Source organism: Fundulus heteroclitus, chromosome 8 (assembly GCF_011125445.2).
Source record: "Fundulus heteroclitus isolate FHET01 chromosome 8, MU-UCD_Fhet_4.1, whole genome shotgun sequence".
Lineage (NCBI taxonomy): Eukaryota > Metazoa > Chordata > Actinopteri > Cyprinodontiformes > Fundulidae > Fundulus > Fundulus heteroclitus.
Genome location: NC_046368.1, coordinates 20,448,837 through 20,462,697, shown reverse-complemented (window position 1 = coordinate 20,462,697; position 13,861 = coordinate 20,448,837). Strand labels below are relative to the sequence as shown.

Here is a 13,861-nt window from a genome sequence, read left to right as displayed (position 1 = left end):
TTTTACCTTAAAATCATTTTACGGTAAAATACCGGCAGCTCAAAGAAACTATTTCTATTCAAACAATCAGCTCGAGACTCCATCCATCCATCCATCCATACATCCATCCATCCATCCATCCATCCATCCATCCATCCATCCATCCATCCATCCATCCATCCATCCATCCATCCATCCATCCATCCATTTTCTAACACGCCTATCCCTTGTGGGGTCGTGAGGGGTGCTGGTGCCTATCTCCAGCTGTCACTGGGCGAGGGGCGGGGTACACCCTGAACAGGTCGCCAGTCTATCACAGGGCAACACAGAGACAAACAACCATTCTCGTACACACTCACACCTAAGGAGAATTTAGAGAAGCCAATTAACCTAACAGTCATTTTGGACTGTGGAAACCGGAGTACCCGGAGAGAACCCACACATGCTCAGGGAGAACATGCAAACTCCATGCAGGAAGACCCTAGGGTAAGGGTAGGACTCAAACCCAGGACCTTCTTGCTGCATGGCAACAGTGCTGTCCATCCCTTGAGACTCATATGTTGTCAATCAGGCTGCACAGGCAAGATCCTCTCTCCAGTTGGAAAATAGAAACAGAAGCAAAAGTTAGGATGAAGTGTTACCTGAGGCCTGCTTCACAAAAACAAGATAGAGAAAAAAGATGGATTTTTTCCAGATATCCTGGCTGAATAAAGCATAGACTCAGTTTCACAAAACACATAAGTTACCAATGCTCCAGATCAGGCTAATAGCCAGGCTTACCTGGTGCCTTCAAGTCAGTGGTCATGCTTATCAGAAACCAATGTGTATTATCATCGATTCCGTTTTATTTTCTGAGAGTTTTGGTATTTTTTTTATTAAGCCTGCATTAAAATTCCACTGATACATACTGGTATTCAATCAAGCGCTGTAATTATTTTAAAATTATGATGGCAGCCTATCCCATTATAAACTTTATCAATGTCTATGTGGGCATTGTTGCTGTTCAACTGTGTTTTTGAAGACGGCTGTAAATTATCAATTATTATTATCAAACTTAAAAATACCGACATTCTATCCTCTGTGAAAATTATTTTTGAAGTATCGTTTCTGATTTTTCACCATAGATTTAAATATAAACATCAGCAAAATCTGTTATTTTGGCTGATTAGTGCCGTTAATTGCAGGGTAATTAACTTCTGCGGTTAATATGGTATTTTTTTTGTGGCTTTTATATTTTCTAGGATTTGCGCAATCCATTTCTGTGTTTTTGTAAAATTTATGGGACATTTTTGATTCTTGAGCTATGGTAATTCACTGTATTTTCTATGGTAATATGATGTTTTGGACTTTACGGTCTGTAACTGTTGGTATTTTACAAGTTTTTACCATTCATTTTACAGAGTTTTTTTAGAGTGTAGCTGAGGTACTGGAGAGGTGTCGACAGGACAACAAAAAGTCACTTCCAACAGAGAATCATGACAATTTTGTCCCTGCAAGGGGGTGGGGGGGGGGGGGCAAAAATATATGTCAAGAAGAGAGACACAAAGACCCTTTTCTCCTGATCAGGAGTGGGACATGAGGATCGACCTCAACAGACAACTCTGGTTCACCAAAGATCACCACCACGTCTTTCCATCCTGACATTGTTTGGTCCACCAATGCAAGAACCGTGCACTTCATCAAACTGAAGGAAATTAATCTGCCTTCAAATGCAAGAAGGCCAAGTATGCCGGGCTGGCTGGCTGGAAGACCACCATCTACCCAGTAGAGGTGGGATGCTGTGGCTTTGTGGGGCTTTCCACTACATGCCTATTGAGGGATGGAGGAGTGACTGGAAAATGGCTGAAGACGGCTATGAGGGAACTGGAGGAGGCAGAAAACGTAGCTTTTAGCTCTGGATGAGGAGGAAGGATAAGTGTGGAGGAAAGAACAACTAACCTCTACAACAGCTGCAGGGGGTGTCAGGGAGACGTCCTTGTCACCGCCCCACCACCAGGAGACATTCCAGGATTAAAGGGGCAAAACATTGGTGAACGGCTGACCCAAGGGCGCTAGAGGAGGTGCGACGGGCATAAATAACGCACAGGTAAATTCCATCCACCTGTGTGTTTAAATTTTGTTAGTATGTTTGAAAATAATGTCTCATTTCCCTTTCAGTTCATAGGTGCAAAGCTTTATATTGACATATCACGTGACATCTGATTGAAAAACAGCAAGGTTTGTGTCTGTAAGGTTCAAAGAGGATGGGCATTTGTTCACGAAGTCTTTAGCAATCCATCCCTAGTGTAAAATAAATACTGCAATCATGGATAAGTTTTAATATTTCTGTATTGTGGATTTTATTACTTGTACTGTCTGCATTGTATTTTGCTTGTTGTATTATTATTATTTACTTTCCCTTTTTAGTTCTTATGTAGGCCTTCCTGTACAACAGTTTGATTTTTAAACCCTTAATAAATAAACAATGATGATGATGATGATGATGATGTCAAAGTCTGGAAACTTAGCCATTCAAAGGGTCGGAGACAAGATCATAGTTCAGTTTCTAGTTAACAGCAACTTCTGCTCATACATATGTAATAACATCTGCTCAGTATCCACCAGCTTCTTATAGCGATTTTATTAATTAAAAGAAAACTGGCAACTTCTCTACAAACTTTAGAAAGCAGGAGAAAGTGCAATATATACATTTCGCTTTCATCTCTACAGATGTTCTTTTTGGGCCTTCTGAATCTATCCATCCCATTAAAAATGGGATAAGTTTCATCAGCTACAGGTCATCATGACCTTCCATCCTCTCCATCTGTCTGTGTGCTGCATGGGAGATCTTACATTAGCTGATGCGCTAGCGAGACATGGCTGTTGCCAAAATAGTTTCAAAGAAATCTACTTTCTTTAATTTGAAACAGATAAATGTCCCAATGGCATGCTATTTTATCACATAACACAGCTCTGGAAGAAAACAAACAAACACTTAGCATCAGCCATATTGATTTGCTGTTTTGTATTCTGTAAATACTAGATGAAACTCATAAATGCCTCAAAGTTGTCTATGTAAGAGAAAAAATCCCCACATCAACACTGGTGGTGATCTAAAGCCACAAAAAGAAAAGAAAAAAATCTTCATCTTCACAAGCCTATAATAATAATAATAATAATAATAATAATAAGAAGAATAAGAATAAGAATAATAAGAATAATAAGAATTATTATTATTATTAATACCAGACATATTTATACTATAGCATAATATTAAATATTTATGACTTGTGTTATCTAGTACACACACACCCCACAGATTTATGGTAACTATTATTATACTGATCTATTACTTTCCGGTACTGAACTTAAAGAATAACTTGTTGATCAAAAGCCATTTGCCAAACGTCTGTTGACAGGATCGCTTTTGGCAAAAAATATGCATGTATTGCAACTGAAACGATGTGTCAATCATTGTTAGCTTCCCTTTTTGAGGATGACAGCGTAAAAAACTCTTCAAACAACAAATGTAATGCCTTCTATCAAACAAACAAGCAAACATAGGAACAATGCCAGGAGACTGCTTATAAAAGACCAAAGCACTGAAACGCAAGAACAAATGTAACACAGTGTCAGCTATACAGTTTGGGTGCCCGTTACGTAATTGCTCCAAATATTTTAAATATATTTACGAGAATTTTTGCATTTATCTTTTAAAATGTTGTGAATAATGCTGAACTTAACATAAAATGTCACATCACTGGATGTCCACTCAAAGTAGGTATCTGGCATAGTATAACTTTATTTGCTTCTGTCTTCCTCCTCTACCCCAGTGTATGTTAAGGAGAGAGAGGGGGGAGAGAGAGAGAGAGGGAGGTGATTTGTATTTAAAAGCCAGTGAAATTCCAGCAGTAGCTTATAAATTGTTTGGAAAATGCCTTGCCACAAAAGCTTTCGATATTCTGACTTATTTATCAGCAAGTGGCGAGTTTTAAGGCTAAGGTTTGTTATTTTGTGGCATTCAATCAGCACCAAGGACAGCACCAAATTTTCTAGAAGCTGCGTCAGGGCGCCTTTTCATTGTTGACAGCTTAGAAAATGTTCCGAGCAACAGCATAACCTGGTCCTGGCGATAAACTCAACAATCTGACGGGAGACGTTTATTTCTATTTTTCAATCTGTTCCTCGTCGTCACAATTTCAGAGCTCAGTAATGTAGCCAGCGAGGAGTGTGGCGCATGAAGGATTTTCGAGGATTTTCATGTTTCCAAGCCACGCACCACGAAAGAGTTGGATCAGAGAATGACTTTACTCAATACCAGCGGGAGTAAAAACTAAAATGTCTGGGGAATTAACCGACAACATCGATGAAGGCTCAGTTGGGACTGCCCACTCTGCCTCCGCCAACTTCAGTTGCGTTTTCAACACTTCAAACTGCTCGCACGCTGATATCCACATGTCGGACTTTACCAAAACCGATTTCGTCGGAGACGGTGCCGCTTTTGTCAGGATTACGATTTCTGTGATCTACTCTCTGGTTTGTGCGCTGGGTCTGGTTGGCAACTTGCTGGTTTTGTACCTGATGAAGTCCAAACAGGCGTGGAGGAAATCATCCATCAACCTGTTCGTAACTAGTCTGGCGGTGACTGACTTCCAGTTCGTCCTGACCTTGCCCTTCTGGGCTGTGGAGAACGCGCTGGACTTCACCTGGCCATTCGGTAAAGCCATGTGTAAGATAGTTTCCTACGTAACAGCCATGAACATGTACGCCAGCGTGTTTTTCCTCACGGCCATGAGCGTGGCGAGGTACTGCTCTCTCGCCTCGGCGCTGAAAGGCAGACGGCGGCGCACGCATTGCTGCTCGGCGCGGTGCGTCTCCGTCCTCATCTGGTTCGCCGCCGTCTTCGCCGCGCTGCCGCACGCGGTTTTCTCCACCACTGCCACCGTGTCCAACGAGGAGCTGTGCCTGGTGAAATTTCCGGAGACGAACGGGTCGGTGCAGTTTTGGCTGGGACTCTATCACTCGCAGAAAGTGCTGCTGGGCTTTCTGGTGCCCCTGGGAGTCATCTCCGCGTGTTACCTGCTGCTTTTGCGCTTCATCACCTCCAAGAACATCAACACCTCCAGCGCGAAACGGCGCGCCAAGGTTACGAGGTCCGTCACCATAGTCGTTCTGTCTTTTTTCCTTTGCTGGCTGCCCAACCAGGCGCTCACAGCCTGGGGCATCCTCATAAAACTTAACGTTGTTCACTTCACGTATGAGTACTACACCATGCAGGTGTACGTGTTCCCCGTGTCGGTGTGCTTGGCACACTCCAACAGCTGTCTGAACCCGATCCTATACTGCTTGATGCGACGAGAGTTCAGGAAAGCGCTCAAAAACCTCTTCTGGCGCATGACCTCTCCAACTGTGACCACCATCAGACCGATCACAGCAACCACAAAGCCAGAGATGGACGAGCAGGGGCACCCGCTGGTGCCCGGTAACGCGCCAGCGGTGCACGACATGGTGTTCTTCCCTCCGGGGACGGTGATCTACAGTGACCGGCGAGAACTACCGCAAAACAGCACGTAGTCTGAACATGCAAGGAAAAACAAGTTTAAAAGTTGCAGGGCTGCGAGAGAAATTAACAGGCAGAGGCAATTTTGGACATTGGCCATACAGCTTAGCCCCTCAAGTGCTGATCATACCACACCCATGTGTGCGCAGTGTAAACACTAAGAAAATATAGCTCTAGGGGCTGAAACTGATATGTGATTTGCAGTTTGTTATTACATTAAAGGACTTCTGCTTTTGTTGCTTTTGAAAGGTATCTGGACTGTGTTTGATACGCTCTATTTCAACATTTAAGATATTTAGAGTGATCAAACCCGAACTGAATAATTCCAAATTGAGCAAAGACACATTAAAACACATTTTGAGACTTATGGAAACTTTATTCAGTTTTGCGCTTTATCCATTTGAGGGTAAAAAAATAGAGGTTTGTCCAGGGCTCCATTTATTTCCTCTGAGCATCATCGTAGACAGGAATAAACTTGTCAGTCATCATGACTCATAATTAAATGTTACTGTAGCTTTACCAAGTTTTAGGTTACTTAATTTTACTTATGGTGACAATAAACAGCATTTAATGCATGTCTAAATAAGGGTTTGATGTGTTTTTTTGTTTTATGTTTGTTCTGACATGTAAAAGAAATGTTAAATGTGAAAGTAAACTGCATCTTTAACCTGTGACGGGATTGTTCTTTTTCTTCATGCTGGCATTTATTGTTAATGTCATGTAAAAAATAATCAGCTGGATGGGTTTGAGGGTAAAGAAAGCTGTGATTTAGAGGTGATGAATAATAATAATAATAATAATAATAATAATAATAATAATAATAATAATAATAATAATAATAATAATAATAATAATGAGTTTTTTAAAGTCTATTTGGGTAGAACCATTCAAATGACCTGAACATAAAGTAACAAATATAAAGAAGTTTTGTTCAAAACAAGAAATAAGTTTAAAATCTAAACCGTTCAATGGCTTAAATCACAAGCTTTCAAACCAGTTTTTTTAACAAATGGGGTGTCAGTGCAGTTATTTAAGAACTGGTGTACAGGTACATCTCAATACAATGAAATATGCATTTTGTCAGATTAAAGGTACTTTTTGAAAATAACAACCTTTAAGCAGGTATTAAACAGACCTTTCACAAGAAAATGCAATCACCAAAAATTGAATGTTAGATAGCTGAGCTCCTTGGTATTGAGGCACCTAGATAAAAACGTTTGAGTATAGCAGTTTTTGGGGCCTGTGGAAGATTAGAGGAAAAGTATTTACAAACTGCAATATTTTAGTTTTTCTAAACCCTTAGGCACCCTGTCAATGCAGCAAGCTGTTTATTTCAGCTTTTCCACAGTGACTGTCAGAGAGTCCATTCCAGTGATTTCAAATAATCTAGATGAGCCTGGGATTCTGCGGTCAAAGGAAAACGTAGGGAGAAACAGACTATTATATATTATTTTCGGAACATTCACCCACTTTCGATTAGATTTAATTTATGATTTGTGAAAAGTAGAGGAAAAACATGTAATTAGAACCCCAGTATCAAACCAAACCACAGAAGTGAAAAACATCTATGCATTGCAGGGACGTGCAGAGACCGTTGGAGGGGCAGGTGCTCAAAGTTAAAAGTGGGCACATGGGGCACGGATTTAAAACACGATACAGAAACATACCTTGCTATACATCCGGCTGAAATGTACCAACCCATACTATAAAGAATGTAACATGGAATCAAGGGCGTAGGTTTGATTTGAACTTTGATTTGAACTTTAACCCTAGGGACACTTCATTGCTCTGACATCATTGGTCCTACGCAGTATGCATGCTCCTATTTCTTTATGCTTGACTTGAGCGTCAGGGCGCGTTTCTTCTGTCTAAAGAGAAAAGCAGTATTTCTTACTACATTTATACAAATTTTATAAGCACGACACACACTAGATGCTTTTTGTTAATCTGGTGGCCTAGTGGTTAGACCACTGAGATTGGGTCCCAGAGGTTCTGAGTTCAACTCCCACATACTACCATTCTGAGTCCCTGAGCAAGACACTTAACCCCGATTGCTCCCCAGGCCCCGCACAGTGGCAGCCCACTGCTCACCAAGGGGATGGGTAAAGATGCAGAAGTGAATTTCTCCATTGTGAGATCAATAAAGTTCTATTATTATTATAAATTATAAAGCAGCGCCCGATCTGATGAACGTTGAATTGAGACTTTTTTCCCACTTTGAAAAAGTTTGCATTTGAACTTACCAGCAACAGAGACCTATCAATTTTTACCATCTGCAACATTCCAAACACATTTCTTACATCATATATCTGAAGAGTAGATAACAGCTTCTTCTTACCTACATCTTCTCAGACGATTAAATTATTTCCCTAACAATAGTGAGTTGTCGATGTTTAAATGTGCAGTAAATCTTAATACATAAGGAGCATGGAGGACCCAATACTGTACTTTGAGTAAGATTGGTGACACCAAAACTGAATAGTTTCATGAGTGGTTGTCCATTTCATCACTCAAATGAGAACCACATACTATTGGTATATACTAGTAAGACTAATAAAGAACAGCAGATAAAACTTTAAGATATGTTAAGGCCTATATTAAATTAATTTTACGACCATATCAACAGATTAAATACTTTTTACTTTTTTGGTGTACCAAATTACCCTTGTAATGAAGTAATATTTTATGGATTAAGTCCCTGATGATAAGAATGTCTAGCTCCGCCCCTGGTTTGCACTAATTTACTAATAGACAGTGTGGAAATCTTTGTACAATAAAAGCAATGTAAATGGTGTTCCTCGGTTGTATTTGTCGTAATTCTAATTCTAGAAGTAGAAATAGTGAAATAAATAGCACTATAATTTTGTGAAATCCTAATTACGCTATTATAAATAAGTAAAAGTCTAAACAAAATATAGCAGTTGTTTAGGCAGCATATAGTGTTGTTGTGTTGTATATCATATAAAAGAAATATCACCTGCTATTTATACCTGAACTGCATCAGAGGGTCAACAAAAAAATTAAACAATAATAGCAACGAAATATTGGTAAAAGGGAAACCCTCACCTTTTCTTTTTCAGGCAGCTGTGGCTAAGAATCAGAATTTTTAATAGTCTACAGTCTTTGCTTTTCCATCTTTCCAGCCAGCTTCAGAACTCCAGCCTGGCACAAAATATTTAGTTTTATAAAACAGATTAGGTTTCTGTTGATAAATGCATTATACTTCAGAATCAGATGCTATTTTGAGATGCTAACGTTGGTTACTTACATTTCTCAAGTTCCATAAATCAAAACTCTCTTGCCTGCTTCTTTACAGAACTGCACTCAGCAGCTTTCACCTATTTTACTGCAGATAATTAGTTTCTTAACTGGGACTAGTTCCGTAGCCTAGTATTAATTGTGGTAACCACAGTATTCCTGTATGACTCAAAACTGAAATCTCGGCTCCAAGCAAGCACGCACACGGACAGACTAGAAAACAGCCAATCAGAAAGAGGGAAGGCGGGATTTAAAGCAGTATAACCAATGACAGTGGAGTTAAACAGCACAGAGCACAGTCAAGTGTGCTGCAGATTTAAGGGGGCAGGACCACTGAGCTATATAATACACTGGAGTGCTGATTTTGCCGAAAAACTGAAGTCACTGGCCGCCATCTTGCTACTCCCTCTCACAGAATCCCACAGGATTTGGTTGCAACAACAAGCAGTTTTCTGGCTGAGTGAAAATATTTCACAGGTAATTCTACAGTCAGTGGATGTACTAACACTATCAACTACTAGGAAATTAGGTGCTGAAATATTTTACATGTTATTCATATTATATATATATATATATATATATATATATATATATATATATATATAAAAGTATGTGTATATGTATATATGTATACACATATGTAAATATATGTTTTTGTACATTGTTATTTATATATTTATAAATGTTAAACATATTATTTAAATGAATAAAATGCAAAATATTTCAGCACATGACTTTCTCAGTACTTGATATTTTTAGAACATAACATAAAAGTATATGGCATTTGACATTTTAAAAGTCTTAAGCCCCCTGAACATGAGAAAATCCTCGTTATTCGATGCTGTAGCGCACATATTCCCTAGTTACTGGGGGGAAATAAGGAGTACCAATATGGCGGCTGGTGGCTTCAAAGCAACTCGTTCAAACGTTATGTGGATCATGTAACCAGCCACGGTATATCTAAATTATTATTCTTTTGGACATGCACCATGCACACACACACCAACAAACACGCACGTATAAAAAAAAAAAAAAATTGAAAAAAAAAATTGAAAAAAAAAAAAAAAAAAAAAAAGGGCACTTTGGGCACCAAGGGGCAAAGGGGCAGGTGCTCAAGCACCCTCCGCCCCCCCCTCTGCACGTCCCTGATGCATTGCAATATGGGGATAATGAAATGCAGGCAGTCTCACACAACTAGAATGTAGATATGAACATAAATTGGTCCTTGAAAATCATAACTCCCCTGTCACCAATTTCATTACCAAAAACAAAGAAATATTCAAGGGTGCTTGTAAATGATAAGGTAAGTGCACCACGAATCACATAATCTACTTTGAATCCTGGTGGAAGACTGAAGGCGACAGGCATCGCTGACCTTTAATAAAACACAGGCAGCTTATTCACCACCAATAAATGCAATGCTGCAGATGTCAGTTTCCCCCTTCACTGAAATACACACACAACCATGAATGTGTCTCTGCGTTTTTTAAGGGGACACTAATAGACATTTTTGTTGTTCAGGTTGAACAGAAAGTGTCTCAGCGTTGCTAAATTTAAGAGAAATAAGTGAAACTCATTTTGCCAATTTGTTCTCCCCCTGCTGTGAGTAGTTTCTGTGCCAAAAACAATCAAAGCACCAAATGGAAACAGAAATGTCTGTTATGACTTTCACACATTATGATAAACATGTCATTCCTTTTAAGCAGCTACGAGTCAAAGAGAAAATTCTCGTATGAGGTATCCTATCTTGAAATAAATGTCCAGGGGCCACGAGCTGTTATGTGGCTGATGAAACATGTGCCTTGAATGAACACAGACTTAAAGATATGGATTACTGTAACCCGTACAGATCACTTAATCTGTTAGTAAAATTTCCTTAGAGATCTTATCAAATTACAACCACAGACTGCAATGTATTTTATTGAGGTCTCATTAAGACCAACACAAAGTAGACCATAACTGTGAAGTGGAAAGAAAATTATACACGATTTAAGAATATTTCCCTAATAAAATTCTCTATCAACTGCCTTCAGAAGTTACATATTAAGTTCAACCCAAGTATAAATCCAACAGTTCTGTGAATACCTCAGAGGTTTGTTAGAGAAATCAGTGTACAAGCAGCAACATGAAAATCAACGAGTGCAGCAGAAACATCAGAGATAAAGTTTTTTTTTAAGAAGTTTGAAGCATGGTAAGGTTATAGAACAATGTCCCAAGACAGGAACATTTCACAGAGCGCTGCTCAGACTATCAATTGGACATTTTGAATGGGTAATCCACAAAGATAGCCATCCTCCTAAACTGACAGGCTAAGAAAAGAGCATTGCTAAGAGGAGCAGCCAAGAGGCTGTTGTGAAATCAGCCAACAGAAAAATAACATAATATCCGACTCTAAGGCCACAATAAATGTAAGGGACTGCTGCAGTCACTCCTTCCCCCAGGGTCTGCCTCTCACAGCAGGGGCTCCACTGTATAAAGACTAGCTGCCCAGGTTTATCTTTCTTTTCCACCAATGGTCATCAGTTCGCACAGGAGGGGAAACAATCTCTTTTTGCAGGAAGCTGAGCTGAGACCACATGAGGCAGTATGCCCCCGGCTAGACGGTGGCTAAACGTTGGGACCACCCACCCTCCACACCGGTGCCCAAAGCCTCGGAGAAAGCCACTTCTGCCTCAACGGTTCGGTTCACGAGGATCTTCCCCCTTTGCTAGCTGCCTGCTCACCGCCCCAGTCCGAACTAACGTCAGCCTGGAGCAACTTCTTGCAATCCGGACCACCCCGTCGCCACAACCTGCCAAAGCCGAGAATAAGCTGGGGAAGCTTAAAATGGTTCACTCCTAATGTGTTTTTCTGTTTTGTTAAACTGAATAAAAAGCCTGAGCTTACAGGTTAACTACCGCTAGCGTTCTTGAAACAAAGTTTTGCTGATGTGGCTTTGTTCTGTTTTATGGTTATAACAAACTTTATTTCCAAAAGGGTTTTATACACCGATGGGGCATTAATGTTTGTACTTTCCAGTCCGCTCATTACGACCAAATACATCTTAAAAGCCTTTTTAATTTAGCGCTGAACTCCCGCAAGCATTAGCGATATTAGCTTCTTTAATAACTTACTGCTAATACCCTGATAAAACGGTTTGTCTTAAACATGTTTGTTCTCTTTTTGCTTCTTCATCGTCTGATTGTACTACAAGTGTTAGTACAACATTAAGAGGGAAGATTAATGTGGGAATGGTGTTTCATGTAACTTAAGGATAACTAATTAAGCTACTGTAAACAATGACCAGGATGCGCCCCATCATGTCATTTCTGGCCGATGGTTCGCAACAGCGCCCTCTAGCTTTCTAAGTTACCGATTTGTGTCTGAATTATTTCCAGGAGAAAAAATTATATTAAGCCCTGCGACAGATTGGCGACCTGTCCAAGGTGTACTCTGCCTCTCGCCCATTGAACTCCTGGAGATAGACACCAGCACCCCTCGCGACCCCACGAGGGATAAAGCGAGTAAGAAAATGGATGGATGGAGGGATAATTATATTAATAAAATCAAGTGTCCTAAAGGATATTGATTTTTACTTGGAAAATCATTCTTTACTCAAGTAATGTTTTGTATAACTCAGGATTTGCATTGTGAATGGGTTGAACACATGTCAGATGTTCTAAATTGGTTAATCTATTTCAACCTCATTCCATATTATTTAAGATGAACTTTGGTTCTCTTAGATACACAGTGAACCCAAGATTCACTGAGTTATTATTATAATGATTGTTTTCAACTATTTTATTTTACCATTTTTTATTTTGTGTTTACATAGTTCCTTAGCTTCTTTTTATCTTAATTTTGCTTAGTGATTAAGTTTCACTAGCATGGTAGAGAAGATTTGTTGGTTGTAATATAGTGCAAATTCCATTAAACATCATTCTATAGTGATGTTCTCTGGATGCTCATTTATTTCTCTTAATAAATTCTTGAAGCTGAAGAGAAGTTGTCGCTCACTTATTCCATTTGTGTGCAGAGTTTGCTGTTAATAGAATGCCAGTGCTCAAATCACCCTTTCAACTATTGTCCTAATATCAGCCATTTGGGCTGATACTCGCTGAACAATACCTAACAGACCAAGGGTTACTTATTAAACATTAAATGATTTAAAACTATGAGCAATTACACAGCAATGCCCTAGGTAACGCTGAAGGAGTTGTGCAGAACCACAGTTAAGGTAACATAATCTATGAAGAGGACAACTGTTTATTATACACTCCACAAATCTGGCCTTGATAGAGAATTGGCAAAAAGAAAAACTTGGTTACGCTAAAGCCGTAAGAATTGTCATTCACAGTGTGCCAAAAGCCACGGGGCGGACACAGCAAATATGTGGAAAAAAGTGCTCTAGTTAGATGAGACTACAACTGAACTTCTGGCAAATGTCGAAAATGCTGTTTGCCTCACAAAACTAACACTTCACAGCACCCTGACCAGAGCGTCATCATGGTGAAAAATGGTGGTGACAGAATCATGCTGTGGGGATAGTGCTGCAAAGACAGGCAAGCTGGCAGAGCTGAGTCTCAGCTCAAATGCATGCCACACCTTTCAGTTTTTAATTGGTAAAACTTTTTAAAACCATATACCAGTTTCCTTCCACTTCACAGTCACACAGGTATTCACATTGGTTAGACACATAAAATCCTAATAAATTACTATTAAGTGTGTAATTGTACCTTGAGTTAAAAAAAATTAATTAAAGATCTTCAACAGACGTTTCAACTTTTTTTTCCCGAAAAAATATAATACTTTGATTTTGACTAGCTTTGCTCAAAATAACAAAAAATGTATTATTCCTTCTTCTTTTTTTTTTTTTTTTTACAAAAACAAACATTCCCAATTATTAGAGATAATTCACCAAGCCTGTTTTTTTTTTTTTAAACTAGAAATACAGTTGTCACAGATGCTGCAGTTTTTTTCCCCGCTGTCAGGATTAGCTATTGTGAGCTGACAAGAGTGAAAACAGGCTGTGATAAATCGGAGCAAGCTGCTGGTCTGTCGCCTTGCAACGCCTGGAGACAGAGACAGAAATACTGTGTAATGAGG

General features: G+C 39.4%; 1 protein-coding gene across 1 annotated transcript; it reads left to right on the top strand.

The window, feature by feature from the left end:
• Window positions 1-3,232: 3,232 nt before the first annotated feature.
• On the top strand, window positions 3,233-6,192 carry rxfp3 (relaxin family peptide receptor 3). Its single transcript, XM_012879746.3, has one exon. It carries the CDS (start codon window positions 4,297-4,299, stop codon window positions 5,530-5,532), a length of 1,236 nt encoding a protein of 411 aa, XP_012735200.2. The 5' UTR covers window positions 3,233-4,296; the 3' UTR covers window positions 5,533-6,192.
• Window positions 6,193-13,861: the final 7,669 nt, after the last annotated feature.

Bases quoted from the DNA above. Each gene is read 5' to 3' on its own strand.
- rxfp3 (XM_012879746.3), top strand. From the start codon at position 4,297: ATGTCTGGGGAATTAACCGACAACATCGATGAAGGCTCAGTTGGGACT.